Genomic DNA, 14,202 nt, shown 5'->3' with positions numbered 1-14,202 from the left:
ATTATCCAACTTTCTATTAATTAGAAAAATATAATAGAAGTTGAGAAGAAAAAATAAAATAAAATAAATAAATATTTAGAAAAAAAATTTAAGTTAAAAGAGAAAAGAGAAGAATAAAACGCACAAGAAAATTAAATTAAATTAAAGATTAAGAAAAACAAAAAAGAAAATAAAAAAATAATAATAAATTTTGAGAAAATGAAAAAAAAAAAAAAAAAAATAAAAAAAAAATAAACAATGTTTGAGGAAAAAAAAAAGAAAAAGGAAAGAAAAAAAATGATAAAGGTTGAGATAAATGAGTAAAAATAAAAATAAAATAAAATAAAAATATAATCAAGAAAAAATAAAAAAGAGAAAGAAAGAAAGAAATAAAAATAAAAATTAAGAGACAAAAGAGCATGAAAAATGTAAAATATTTGATGGTAAAAGGGTAAAAATATATTTATTCTATGCAGGAATAAAAGTTAGTCTTTACAAACTTTTCCTATGGATGAAATAAAAGTAAAGTTACCCACCACGAGGATGATGTAATTTTAAAGTTACCCACCACGAGGATGATGTAATTTTATGCTAGGGAGTGAGTATTTATTTAAGTTATGTCTATGACTGGCTGGCAGTTCTTCAAGGAAACTTTACAACTGCACGCAACCAATAATGGAAAAATAACATAAACATACATTTTAACTTACTATATTTATATAAATTTTTACCCTTAAAAAATAATTACAAAAATTCCAACTAATTATATCTCCTTATTTGATATATCGAGAGCTAATTATATAACTCCACATGTCCAAAATTAGAAAAATATATCGGGAGCTAATTATATATCGTTTTATACAGAAAATGCATTTTCATTGAATGTATAATGTATCTACACAGACCCAAAATAAAAAAAAATGTATTGAAATCTAATTATGTATCTTTACAAAGAAAAATGTATCTTCTTGAATGTATCAAGAGCTAATTATGTATACTAACCCAAAATTATTTTTTTAGATAATTATACAAATTATTAGAATTTTCTGTTATTAAACTTCAAACTGTCAGAATCTACGTTGTTTCCCATCAATAATACTATTCAAGGCAAATACTTTGTCGGCTTTGGATTTTGATAACACTATATATAAGACATCAACAGGATCATAGGATCATATATGATACTTCATCGTCTCAAAAAGTATTACTTTAGTGAAAAAAATATCTCAAAATACCTTTACTTTAGACATTCAAGACAATAATTAGTATATTTTATCAACTCTACCCTTATGGTCCATCTTCTTAATAATGTTTAGTTTTTAAGAAATATTTATTAAATAAAGATAGTTTAACATATTTTTTGTTAAGGTGACATTTTTTTTTTTTTTTTGAGATGGGCAATATAGTTAGTTTTAGTGGAGAATAAAGTTAAACTCCACCCTTCACTGGCTATAATATTTTAAGTGTTCCAGAAAAGTTCAAAATTGGAAAAGCCATCAATCAACTTGTATATATGTTGTATCAAATCTTCATTAGCATAACAATTTTGACGTTAAATAAAGTGGCATGCCATTAGCATAACAATTTTGATGTTAAATAAAGTGGCATGCCACATAAAATAATAGCTAAGCCTACAATTTAGAATTTAACTACACAAAGTCTCTCTATATATACGTACCTTACATCAACTAATCAATATTCATTCTTCTTAATTAATTAATTCCTTCCAACTGAATGGAGATTCAATTCACCAACTTAGTTGCGTTTTTGCTCTTTCTCTCCAGCATCATTCTTCTACTCAAAAAATGGAAAACCCAAAAGCTAAACTTACCTCCTGGTCCATGGAAATTACCTTTTATTGGAAGCCTACATCACTTGGCAGTGGCAGGTCCACTTCCTCATCATGGCCTAAAAAATCTAGCAAAACTCTATGGGCCGCTCATGCACTTACAACTCGGGGAAATTCCTACCGTCATCATTTCGTCCCCGCGAATGGCGAAGGAAGTACTAAAAACTCACGACCTCGCTTTCGCAACGAGGCCGAAACTTGTCGTGGCTGACATCATCCATTATGATAGTACGGATATAGCATTTTCTCCATATGGTGAATACTGGAGGCAGATTCGTAAAATTTGCATACTCGAACTCCTTAGTGCCAAGATGGTCAAATTCTTTAGCTCAATTCGCCAGGATGAGCTGTCGATGATGGTCTCATCTATACGAACCATGCCAAATTTTCCCGTCAACCTTACAGACAAAATATTTTGGTTTACAAGTTCGGTAACTTGTAGATCAGCTCTGGGAAAAATATGTCGTGACCAAGACAAACTGATAATTTTCATGAGGGAAATAATATCATTGACAGGTGGATTTAGTATTGCTGATTTTTTCCCTACATGGAAAATGCTACATGATGTTGGTGGTTCAAAAACTAGACTGCTGAAGGCTCATCGTAAAATCGATGAGATTTTGGAACATGTAGTGAATGAGCACAAACAGAATCGAGCGGATGGCCAAAAGGGTAATGGCGAATTTGGTGGTGAAGATTTGATCGATGTTTTGCTAAGGGTTCGAGAAAGTGGAGAAGTTCAAATTTCCATCACGGATGACAATATCAAATCAATATTAGTGGTAAGTTTTCTATATCAAGCTTAATAATTTAATATGGTAACCTGAAAGATTAACATGAATTCGCCTCTCAAATATATCTAAACATTGATGAATTTCCTATAATATGACTGAACTTTGCGGGGTCTATGACCCCTAGAACTTTGTGGGAGTCCTATGACTCGCTAGACTATTTATTAACGTATTTTATTGACATTTATTTGTACTAATTTCTTTTTCTTTAATTTTTTTAAGCATATTTTTATTTTTTTATTAACTTATAAATGTCACTAAAATACATTAATAAATAATTCAGGGGAGTCATTGACCCCCGCAAAGTTCACATGTGTTACAATAAATTTCGTAACATTTACGTATATTTGAGACTATTTTTCCAATTTGCTAATAGCCATAAATGATTAATTACATTTATAGTGTGAAAATTCATTATAATTTAAAGTTGTATTTTATTCAATTTTGTATAAATAACACAAATCACACCATTTTGATACATAATTACCTTCTCTTTGCTTTTGTCAATTAAAATTTCTCTCTCCCTGATTTTATTATTCTTATACATTACTACTTATATTTCTTAACTAACTAATTTAACTATAATTAAGGAAATAAAATATCCACATTAAATACATAATACAATTAACTATATATTATGGAATTGTGATTAATGGATCTCTTAATTCAGTAACAGCTATGAATCCCTTAATTCACTAACAACTTTTCAATTTCAAAATTTTGAAACATCAAAATAATTTCAGCTATAAGAATTACAGATTGAGGAATTTCAGGCTGATTTCGACAATTGCATTCGAATTGTATCCCCTATAATAATATACTTTGCAACCAATATTAGTTTAATATGCAACAAAACTTAAAAAAAAAAATTCAAAACTTGAAAACATAAAACAATGCTTAGTATTCATGACTAATATTTTTTTATGTACATAACAATGATACGTATATAGACTAAAGGCCAAACCCATCCACAACTCCCTAAATTTGGCATCATCTTTCACTTTGGCACCTCAAGTGGATGTTGTTCACTTTTGGCACCTCAAGTAGCAATAAAGTGTGTCACTTTGGCACCTTTTGCTGAATCAGTAAAAATTGTGTGCTACACGCATTAAAAGAGTGTTTGAGGGATATTTTCGTAATTTTGAGGGGTATTTTCGTAATTTTTTCATCTTTAATTTTTTTAAACAGTATTGAAAATCTTTATTGCCAAATCAGCAATAATTGATCCAATAAATTTATGACACGTGTTTTATTGATCAAATAATTACAAAAAAGTCCCTCACATTGTCTTCTCCACACAACTTTTCTTTAGCTTAATCTCCATTAATGGAGGTTGAATTTTTCAAGAATCAACAAAATACACTAACACACTAACAGCAACCCAATGACAATTAACAAATACTCCTTCTCCACAACAACAAGTCCACAAATTCGTCACCTCCACATTTACACCTTCAATTCCCACTTCAATTCCCACTAGCAGTTTCTTCTCCATGAATTAGTGGTTGACAAATATGCAAATGCTCTTAGCATTGTTATGAGTTCTTCAACGTACAGAAGTGTAAGACTAGCTATATTCACATTGAACACTTAATTAGTCCTAAGTTTAGTAATACTGATTGTTTGATTTGATTTCTAAATTATTACTGAGAAATGGAGAAATTAAGTTAAGAAGAGGGGGTGGGTAGGGGCAAATGGAGAAGATGAGATGACTTGGATGGGGGTTGGGGGGAGATATGGAGAAGATGAATTTGGGTTTTGGGGGTGGGGCTGAGGAATGGCAAATGGAAAAGATAACGGGAGGGGGGCTACCGAATAGAGAAGATGACTTGGGGTGGGGATTGTCGGGGGATGAGTAGCGGTGGAGAAGGTGACTTTGGATTTTGGGGGGTGGTGGGGTGGGGATTGTTTGTCAAATAAAATTAAATAATTTTATAATTATTTTGAAAAATGTCACGTGTCAGCAATTAATTGGTTCCTTTAATTTAATTGTGTATATATATATTAATGAGTTGGATAATTATGTCATTAATTGCCATGTGTTTTGATCATTTTTATAAAAAAAAATTAATTATATATATAAATAATGATGTGGCGATTTAAATGAGTTGGCACAAATTGGCAACGAGTGAGACACACGCACCAGTGCTGATGTTGAAAGGTGCCAAAGTGACACACTTTATGACTACTTGAGCTATCAAAAGTGAATAATGTCCATTTGAGGTGTCAAAGTGAAAGATGATGCCAAGTTTAGGGAGTTGTCGATGGGTTTGGTCTAGACTGAATTAAATACACATCAGTTTGTCTAACAGAGACATATATAACATTGTTAACGCATAACATATACATAACTCTATAATGTATATGTTCTGAAAATACAACAGTCCAAAAGTGTTTGTTTCAACACATATACATAACAAAATTATGTATATGGGTTGATATACATAACTGTGTTATGTATATAACTGTTAATGCATAACATATACATAACTTTATAGTGTATATGTTCTAAAATAAATAACTCATCAGTGTTTGTTTCATCACATATACACAATAAATTTAGGTATATGGACTCATCTACATAATAATGTTATGTATATACATGAAGTAACAACAAATTTTATACATATGTATATGGTGTGACATAAAAACTTTCGGCAATATCAAATTCAATACATATACATACCTTTTTTTTCTTTCTTTTTTTTCTTTTAGCTACATAATACCGCCGCTAGTAAGCCAGTTGAAGCCCATATATAAAATAATTATGATTATGATTGAATTAAATATGCCAAATAGCAAAAGCTTTTTATAATGTCGAACAAGTGATGATGGTGTTTGGCACGATGGAATTATCTAAGCAAATTAAGCAAAGCCATATGAATACATTAGGATACTGTTGTGGAGTTGGAGTATTACGACTATTAAGTCCCAACTATTGCCAAAGGAACATAGGGGATCTAACGTATTAATGATATGCAATTCATGACCGCATAAAGTATAGGATGTAAAGAATGAAAGTGAAGATTGAAGGAGTTTTCAAGTGAATTTGAGAAATGAAAAAGTGTCAATTTTTTGGGAGTAGAGGCAAAAGTCGTCGTTTTTTTAGTTTTGTATTCAAACTTGATAACCTCTTGAATGTGTCTCCTTATTGTAGGCGCTTTATAAGGGAAAAAAATGAAAAAATAGAATTATGTATATGAATTATAGAGAGAAAAATTGTAAAAATAGGATTTTTTTAGTTAGTTTTGAGATTTGGAATATTATGTAATAATATAAGGTTGTGATTTTAAGTAATTTTTTCTTCAATTTTCTTCATCATGTAGGACATGTTCTCCGCGGGATCTGAAACGTCATCGACAACTATAATTTGGGCATTAGCTGAAATGATGAAGAAACCAAGTGTTCTAGCAAAGGCACAAGCTGAAGTGAGACAAGTCTTGAAGGAAAAGAAAGGTTTTCAACAAATTGATCTTGATGAGTTGAAGTACTTGAAGTTAGTAATCAAAGAAACTCTAAGGATGCACCCTCCAATTCCTCTATTAGTCCCTAGAGAATGTATGGAGGATACAAAGATTGACGGGTACAATATACCTTTCAAAACTCGAGTCATAGTTAATGCATGGGCAATTGGACGAGATCCTGAAAGTTGGGATGACCCCGAAAGCTTTTCCCCAGAGAGATTCGAGAATAGTTCTGTTGACTTTCTTGGAAGCCATCATCAATTTATTCCATTTGGTGCGGGAAGAAGGATTTGTCCTGGAATGCTTTTTGGTTTAGCCAATGTTGGACAACCATTAGCTCAATTACTTTATCACTTCGATTGGAAACTCCCTAATGGACAAAGTCACGAAAATTTGGACATGACGGAGTCACCTGGAATTTCTGCAACAAGAAAGGATGATCTTGTTTTGATTGCCACCCCTTATGATCGTTGAATGTATTGAGACAGTTGCAGAAATAAAAAAGAGGGAGAAAATAGAAATGGATGCTGCTTCCAGGTCATTTTTGTTGGGAGAAATTTCAAACTTCATCAACGTAACTATATATAGTGTTTGCTAGAGTTGGTTTATTTACCACTCTATATCGTATTTGGTGTACTCAATAAATTGTTTGGTGTATTATATTACAGATAATGGATTTTCATTTTCATGTTCGTTGGTGAGTTTCGTTAATACAAGAGCAAATTTGGGCCAAGTATTGGACGCTAAGGACATATTTGTGCTCAAGTATTAGCAACAGACATATCTGCTCAAATTCTCATATAGTTTAAGGACATATTTAGTCCTTTTCCGTAAAAAGAATTCATAACATTCATTGATCAAAATTTCATAAGCTTAGATCCATATTCTTTAGTACTTAAATCTTATCAAGAATAAGTCAGTTTCCAATTTCATATCATCTCATCAAGTCATTGTGGACTCGTACAACATGAGTAGACGATGGTTGCAGTATTTGATTAGTATAGCAAAACCTTTGCTATTTAACAAGATCCGCATATTGTGAAACTAACTATAGTATAAAGAAATGAACTTATTTTGGACTCTAGAATAGATACATAGGAATTGGATGCTGAGTTGTGTCAATGCCTCTATCAACTGGAAATCAATTGGAAACAACGTCAAAAGGCTTGGAATGGATGGACAAAAGCACGGGACAAGATTTGACGTAAAACAGACACTTTGAAGTCCATGGCACGTCACGGAGCTTAGACACCGCTATGGGGAACGTGCCATACCTTGGGAGCTTCCTAAGGGATCAAAAACAATGTGTCTCCGCGATTAGGGCGTGTCGCATATCCTAGGTACCGCGATAGAGGGCACGACGCGGACCTTAGCTCAAAATGGATAGATTTAACCTCCTATAAATAGGACACTTAAACACAATGCAAAAAATCTTGGACGATCTTGAAACTTTGAGGGAGGCTGGAGAACACTTCAAATAGAGTTTTTCTTCCTTTACCTTAGTTTGTTTATAGATTTTATCATGCATTCATCTATCGTGATTACGGTTATGTCCATGAGCTGCTAAAAGCCTCCTTTCTTTAAGGTCAAAAACATGATTACTATTGCTATGAATTGATTTGATTTTGATTATTTATCATATTTAATTTTTTATTTATCTTTGTTATCACTATTTTATGGATACCCTTATAATACATCCATTGTCATCTTGTGAGCCCGGAAGGAGGAACAAGAGGATAGAACGTGGGGTAAATAGAGTCGGATTATAATCTTCTACGGAATGATGTTATGATTTGCACTTAGGATTTGGCTCATTACGAGATAAAATATAAATGCATTTAACTTAGTTCTCACATCCCGGCTCAATGATGTAATTGTGGGTCTAAGTTAGATAGGTAATTAGAGGCTGAGAAGATCATAATCATAATATCAACTCCGTGAATCAATAACCAAGATAAGTAACATAACCAATGAAGTTTAATGGCATAGTATGATTGTCCGTTCAGCCTTAACCCTGAGTTTCTCTCCATTGATTGTCCAAGTACTTTACTTTACCGCATTGTTTACTTTACTTCAGTTTATAACTCTCAGCTTTGTGGTTACGTTTGCACTTGATTAATCTCAATAGTGAATTAGAATTGGATAGTTGTCAACACAAGTCTCTGAGGGATCATGTTCTGCTTTTCATAAGATCATTGTATTACTTGATGAGACCACGTACACTTGTGTGTGCGCTTGAGCGCAACAAAGACCTTCAGAGGATTTTTACTAATTTTTTTTTTCTTTTGGAATAACAAAGAGGCAGGAAAGGGCAAACGTTGAGCTGCTTGGGATAAAGGTTTGTTTACCCAAATAGGAAGGGGGCTTAGGCTTCAAATTTAGGGCTGTACAAAAATCGAATCGATCGATAAATCGAACCAATAAAAATGCTATTGAGTTATTGGTTTTATAAAAATTTTTATTGAGTTATCAGTTCGGTATTGGTTTTAGCCTATTGGGTTATCGATTTAACCGATAACCCAATACGAATATACTAAAATTACTATTTTACCCTTATTTATATTATTATATATAAATATTTATATTATTTATTATATAGAATACTTATTAGTTATTTTCAATTTTTCTTAGTGAGAAAAATATTCATAATTCATAAAAGCAGTCATACATTTAACATACCGACGGTCACACCGTCACACACAATGAACTCTAAGGGCTAAACCAACAACGGGAGAGACGAAACGACGATATCGAGCAACCGGCACTCCGGCAGCGGCAGCGGCAGCGGCGAGGTCACGGACGGTGAGGGTTTTATCAACGGTTAGTGACTTCTGCAACCCGAATCAAACATCTTAATTGACAATTGGAGTTAAATTTCAATATCAATTTCAATATTGTTCAAGTTTCCCTTTAAGAATTTCTTAATTTTGTTTACTTTGAAAGTATTTCATGATTTGTTGTCTGATTATTGTCTAAATTCTATTTTACAGTGACATACTCATGGCTGAAAATCCTACAACTGATGAGGCAGTGATTCTAGCCGATGAGAGCATTAATTCAAATATTGCGCGTCAAACACATTCTGTCCAGACTAAGGTAAAGAAAGAAAGAAGAAAAAAGATCTCGTGCATGGAATCATTTTGGATCATTTGTTGATGAAGAAAGAAATAAGAAATCAAAGTGTAAGTATTGTGGTCAAGATTATTTTGCTGATTCAAGTAAAAATTGTACGACGGCAATGCTTACTCATTTGTTAATATGTTCAAAGATGCCTCGAGATCAAACTGTTGACAAAAATCAAACCAAAATAGGCTTTCAATCTATTGAGGGGTTGTTGCAGGTGATGTGGTTGTTGTTTCGTGGAAATTTGAGCAAGAACAATGTAGGAGAGCTTTATGTCGCATTGTGACTGTAGATGAACTCCCCTTCAAGTTTGCTGAGAAGGAAGGTTTTAGAAACCTTATGAAAGTTGCACAACCTCATTGTAAGATTCCTTCTCGTACCACTGTGACACGTGACTGTTTTAAATTGTTTGATGAAGAGAAACAAAAGTTGAAAAGGTCTTTTAGAGAAGCCTAACAAAGAATCTGTCTTACCACTGATACTTGGACCTTTTTGCAGAATTAATTATATGTGCATCACTGCACATTGGATTGACAGTAAATGGATTATGCACAAGAGGATAATTAACTTTTGTCCAATTACTAGACACAAAGGTGAAGACATGGCTAATGAGATTAGTAAGTGTTTATGTGATTGGGGCATAGATAAAATTTTTACCATCACAGTCGATAATGCTGTTCAAACGATGTGACTGTGAAAGAGTTAGCTAAGGCATTCACTAAACGGGGAACCAATTTCATGAACGGAGAACACCTTCATGTAAGGTGTATGGCTCACATAATTAATCTTATTGTCCAAGATGGTTTGAAAGTGACTAGTGTGTCCATTGAAAGGGTTAGAAAAGCAGTGAAATACATAAGGCAGTCCCCTGCAAGGTGTAAGAGGTTCAAAGAATGTTGTGAAGATGTTGATATCAATAATAAAAAATTGTTATGTTTGGATGTTTCTACGAGGTGGAACTCCATATACTTGATGTTGAATAGGGCGATTGAGTGTGAAAATGGGTTTTTGAGTTATGTTGATCGTGATATTGGCTTATCACATTACCTTCAGTTTATTGAGGATGAAGAGGGGACTGTTGCCGGTGCACTTTCGAGTGATGACTGGGATCATGTAAAGAAAATTACCAATTTTCTTCAAATTTTTTATGATCTAACCAAAGAAGTATCTGGATCACTCTATGTCACATCAAATTTACACTTTCTTAAAATTTGTCAGGTTTCTTGTTATTTGAAGCAGTTGATATCGAGTGACGATGATGGTGATGATCTTTTGGGTAAAATTGCGTCGAATATGAAAGAAAATTTTGATAAGTATTGGGGTAGTCCAAAGAAAATGAATAAGATAATTTTTATTTCTTGTGTTCTGGATCCTCGGCACAAGTTTGTTTCGGTTGGTTTTGCTCTTCAGATGATGTTTGGGAAAGAAGAAGGACTAATTTTAGAAAGCGGGGTGAAAGACTACATGAATTTGATGTATGGTGAGTATGTAAAGTCTTTTTCAAAAGATAAAGATAGTCAACATTCTTCATCTTCATCTAGCTCTTTATTTGAAAAAGAAAATTCTAGTTCACTGCCTTAGAGTTCAGGTAGTGATGTTCAATCGAGAGGGTCTTTAGGGTCATTCATGGATGATCTTATGAAACATAAAGCTGGAAATACAACAACAGTTAAAACAGAATTGCAAAAGTATCTTGATGAAGCAAATGAAAGTGAAACCAAGAACTTCAACGTCTTGTCTTGGTGGAAAATACATTCACCCAGATTTCCCATTCTTACTGAGATGGCTCGGGATGTGTTAGCTATTCCCATTTCAAGAGTGGCATTCGAGTGTGCGTTTAGTACCGGTGGACGTATCTTGGATTCATTTAGGAGTTCATTAACTCCTAAATTGGTGCAAACTCTAGTGTACCTTCAAGATTGGATTCGGAGTGCATCACAACTTGAGGAAGATATAGATGTCCTCGAAAAGCTTGAACAAGGTAAGAATATTCTAATTGTATTAGTTTTGTGTTATTATTGTAAACAGTCGTTAACAGTTTTGTGACTCATTAATATAAATTCTCTGTAGAATTGGTTAATACTAGCATTCTTGATGATTGATGTGGAGTTGAGGTTCTTCTTTTTTGCACTTGAATCTGGGCATCTGGTATGCCACCCATCCTAGCTATAATTTGTTTAAAAAAGTCGATCTTGATCACAACATGATTTGAGTCATGTGTCATCCCAACATCTTTAAAGATCAAATCTGTAGCTACCCTTTTGTCTAAATCTTCTAAATAATTTATAAAAATCTTGTATTTATATAATAAACAGAAATTAGTTAACCTTTTATAATTTAATGTGTTGTTCAGTTCTTGTTTCTTGAATTGTTGAGATGGGGATTGAGAGTATGAGAAAGTTGAAGCCTTTGTTGCATTTGTTGTTGGCTTGTTGCCATTTTGTGTTAATTGGATTGCTGAAGAGATGACTGTTTCTGTGCTTGTTGATGTTACTACTAGTGCTCTTTGTCCAGGCCAATCTACTTATTCTGAGGCTATTTACATCAACGGTGTTCAACAAACAGTATGGAATCTTTTTCTACACTTTTTGACTTTTATGTTGTGTGGATAGTGTTCTTGTTTTGTGGGGTTTTGTTTTCGGATGGAATATGATTCTTGATAAACATCCAGGAGTAGCTTGCATATGATAATAAGCATCCAGGAGTCTTGAACTCTGCAAAAATCTACAAGTAGGAAGGGCATACATGACCAGGTTATGACTGCAGCCTGCAGGGCTTGTGCCTAACGTATGCCCAGGTTATGTTTGTTTAAAATTAGTCATGTTTTAAGCCATCTGTAGCATATTTGGTTTTTAAACTATATAAACATTTTCTTAAAATTAGTCGATCTTATTATCGAGTGGGGAAAAATAGCCCATATGTTAAAACGAGAAAACATTCTTGAAGCAAGGGAGTCCCTGGTTCCATGCTGGCTGCTATAATTGCTTTTTGCGCCTGCAAGAGGGCTGTACAGAAGTCAGAAGCCCAGTGTTTTCATTAGAAATGGATTGGTTCCGCGGAATTGTTAATGTGGAATGGATAGAGTAGAGCAACTTGTGGTTTCTTCTGCTGGGCAGTTGTGTTGTGATAATGACATGGGTACCACCAGTGTTGGTAGGAGGTAGAAAGTACCGAGTGAGTTAGTTGAGGTGTGCACAAGTAGGAACAATGATGTTATTAAACACCGAGTGGGTTGGTAGGAGTTTTTTTTTGTATGAGTTATAAAAAAATAATATATATAGATAATGGTGATTTATCAAATCTAAAGAGTAGGTTCGGAGAATTTAGTGACTTCTTATTATTAAACATGCCTTGGCTTTTACTTATCAGATCTTCTATTTTCAGCCAATTTAATCATCTCATAGTTCAGAACATCAGAATATACAGTTGGAATTTTAACTTTCTCGGAATACATTTTATTACCCGTCATTGATGGGCAGACTTTCTCTTGGTTTGTATGCTAGACTACATCAGTTACTCTACCGGAATAAGATCTTTACGTAGGGGACGCTTTCTTTTTGTTTTGTATTCAGGTATCCAGATTATGTCATTGAAAGCACTATCTCACTGCTTTTTCTGGTTTAATAACTATACTTGTCATTAGTGGTCGTTATGGGAATTTCCTGGTCATTTGAATTATTTATTCAGTTCTAAGTTTGACAAGTGTTCAGTGATCTGATGTTTGATGGAAACCGGAAGATTTTGGTTTAGAAAATCCTTATTTACAGGATTGTGGTAGTGTTTTACTGTTTTCTTTGCTTTTTAATCAATTTAAAAACTTTCTTCTCGAAGAAATTAGCTTGTTGATTGATGTCTATATTGTGTCAAAATGTTCTACAGGCAGGCTTTTATAATTTGTAGTTTTATATCCAATCCTCATCTCAAAGTGTGTTCTTAGGGTTCGTGTTTCTTCAACAAGAATATCTCTTTGGACTGATTTGACTATCTCATTCAAACCTGTCTAAACTGCCTACTATTTTCTAGTTGCTTTGGGATATACTGTTGGTTTTCAATTTAATCAGATAATATTGGAGAAACACGAGAGTTTGGTTTTTTCTTCACATTTTTTATTTTGTTAAATTTGGTACAATATGTGGTTTGTAAGATAATGTTTATTATCCCATTGGCTACATAAATCATTTCGAAAGAGTGAAGTTATTAAGGAAAATTGTCCTAAAGGTAGTTATGTGAATAATCACATAACTTAGTAGAACTATCTATTTATGTAACATTCAGTAAAGTTACTTCATTCAGTATTTCCCAATTGTAATTCTAGATAATGTGAAACAGTGCTTCCACATTTAGCTTTTGATTTTTGTTTTGTTTCGTCTTCATGATTTTTGTTCGACCCCCAAGCTTCTTTATTTGTTTCCTTGTTCTTTCCGATCTCTAGATTTATGTATTTGCCTCTGCCAGCATCAGCTTCACTTTCAGCTTCAGGTTATGACTGGATTGTAAGGTGTTATGTGATATGTTGTAGGTGTCCGAGTTTTGGCAAGAACTGGATATTTTCAAAAGCTTGAAGGACTAGGATTCGATTTTTTTTCAACTAACATTCAATTCAAGTTTGAAGATTTTTGTAAACTAAAACTCATTATGTAGGATTTGGTGGCAACTAAGATTTTGTTTTTCTAAGTAGGTTGTTACTATTTCTATTTTGTAAGTATTTTTTTATTGGTTAAATCGAAAATCGAACCGTTAAGGATCAAAAATCGGTAAATTGAAAATCGATAAAAAATATCTTATTGGTTGGTCATTGGTTTTGCATATTTAAAAATCGAAAATCGATAAATCGAATCAATAACAAATAAAATCGAACCAAACCGATCGATGCACACCCCTATTCAAATCTCTTAATAATATGTCTCAAGCTTTGAATGTTAAGTTGTGGTGGAGGTTTAGGACTCAAAGTAACTTGTGGACTGAGTTTCTTTGGAATAAGTATTGCAAGAAACAA

The 14,202-nt window shown here is 33.1% G+C and overlaps 2 protein-coding genes across 15 annotated transcripts; both read left to right on the top strand.

Annotated features, from left to right (window-relative positions):
- The first annotated feature begins 1,606 nt into the window (after window positions 1-1,606).
- On the top strand, window positions 1,607-6,775 carry LOC107848442 (premnaspirodiene oxygenase-like). The gene is made up of 2 exons (XM_047399799.1): window positions 1,607-2,610; window positions 5,946-6,775. Exons 1-2 carry the CDS (start codon window positions 1,714-1,716, stop codon window positions 6,555-6,557), a joined length of 1,509 nt encoding a protein of 502 aa, XP_047255755.1. The 5' UTR covers window positions 1,607-1,713; the 3' UTR covers window positions 6,558-6,775.
- Window positions 6,776-8,685: 1,910 nt separating this feature from the next.
- LOC124888708 (zinc finger BED domain-containing protein RICESLEEPER 2-like) lies at window positions 8,686-13,880 on the top strand. 14 transcript variants are annotated; one of them, XR_007047441.1, is made up of 6 exons: window positions 8,710-8,903; window positions 9,074-9,265; window positions 9,424-9,567; window positions 9,705-11,770; window positions 11,878-12,003; window positions 13,726-13,880. XR_007047441.1 is itself a non-coding variant. In XM_047399798.1 (3 exons), exons 2-3 carry the CDS (start codon window positions 10,833-10,835, stop codon window positions 13,845-13,847), a joined length of 477 nt encoding a protein of 158 aa, XP_047255754.1. In that variant the 5' UTR covers window positions 8,686-8,903; window positions 9,074-10,832; the 3' UTR covers window positions 13,848-13,880. The 14 variants fall into 14 exon arrangements, 2 of the variants coding, with proteins under 2 accessions (XP_047255754.1, XP_047255752.1); XR_007047442.1 differs by having other exon boundaries at window positions 8,711-8,903; window positions 9,705-11,187; window positions 11,721-11,770; window positions 11,878-13,880; XR_007047444.1 differs by lacking the exon at window positions 11,878-12,003 and having other exon boundaries at window positions 8,711-8,903; window positions 9,705-11,187; window positions 11,277-11,354.
- The last annotated feature ends 322 nt before the right edge of the window (window positions 13,881-14,202 follow it).

The sequence above is a fragment of the Capsicum annuum genome, chromosome 11, assembly GCF_002878395.1.
Source record: "Capsicum annuum cultivar UCD-10X-F1 chromosome 11, UCD10Xv1.1, whole genome shotgun sequence".
NCBI lineage: Eukaryota > Viridiplantae > Streptophyta > Magnoliopsida > Solanales > Solanaceae > Capsicum > Capsicum annuum.
This window is presented reverse-complemented; position numbering and strand designations above follow the sequence as displayed.

What these genes read in the sequence shown, in the direction of transcription:
- LOC124888708 (XM_047399796.1), top strand. Translation starts at nt 9,945, where the DNA reads ATGAACGGAGAACACCTTCATGTAAGGTGTATGGCTCACATAATTAAT. An exon ending in CGAGTGATGACTGGGATCAT is followed by an intron (nt 10,320 to 10,424) that starts GTAAAGAAAATT and finishes AAAATTTGTCAG; the next exon opens with GTTTCTTGTTATTTGAAGCA.
- LOC107848442 (XM_047399799.1), top strand. Translation starts at nt 1,714, where the DNA reads ATGGAGATTCAATTCACCAACTTAGTTGCGTTTTTGCTCTTTCTCTCC. An exon ending in ATATCAAATCAATATTAGTG is followed by an intron (nt 2,611 to 5,945) that starts GTAAGTTTTCTA and finishes TTCATCATGTAG; the next exon opens with GACATGTTCTCCGCGGGATC.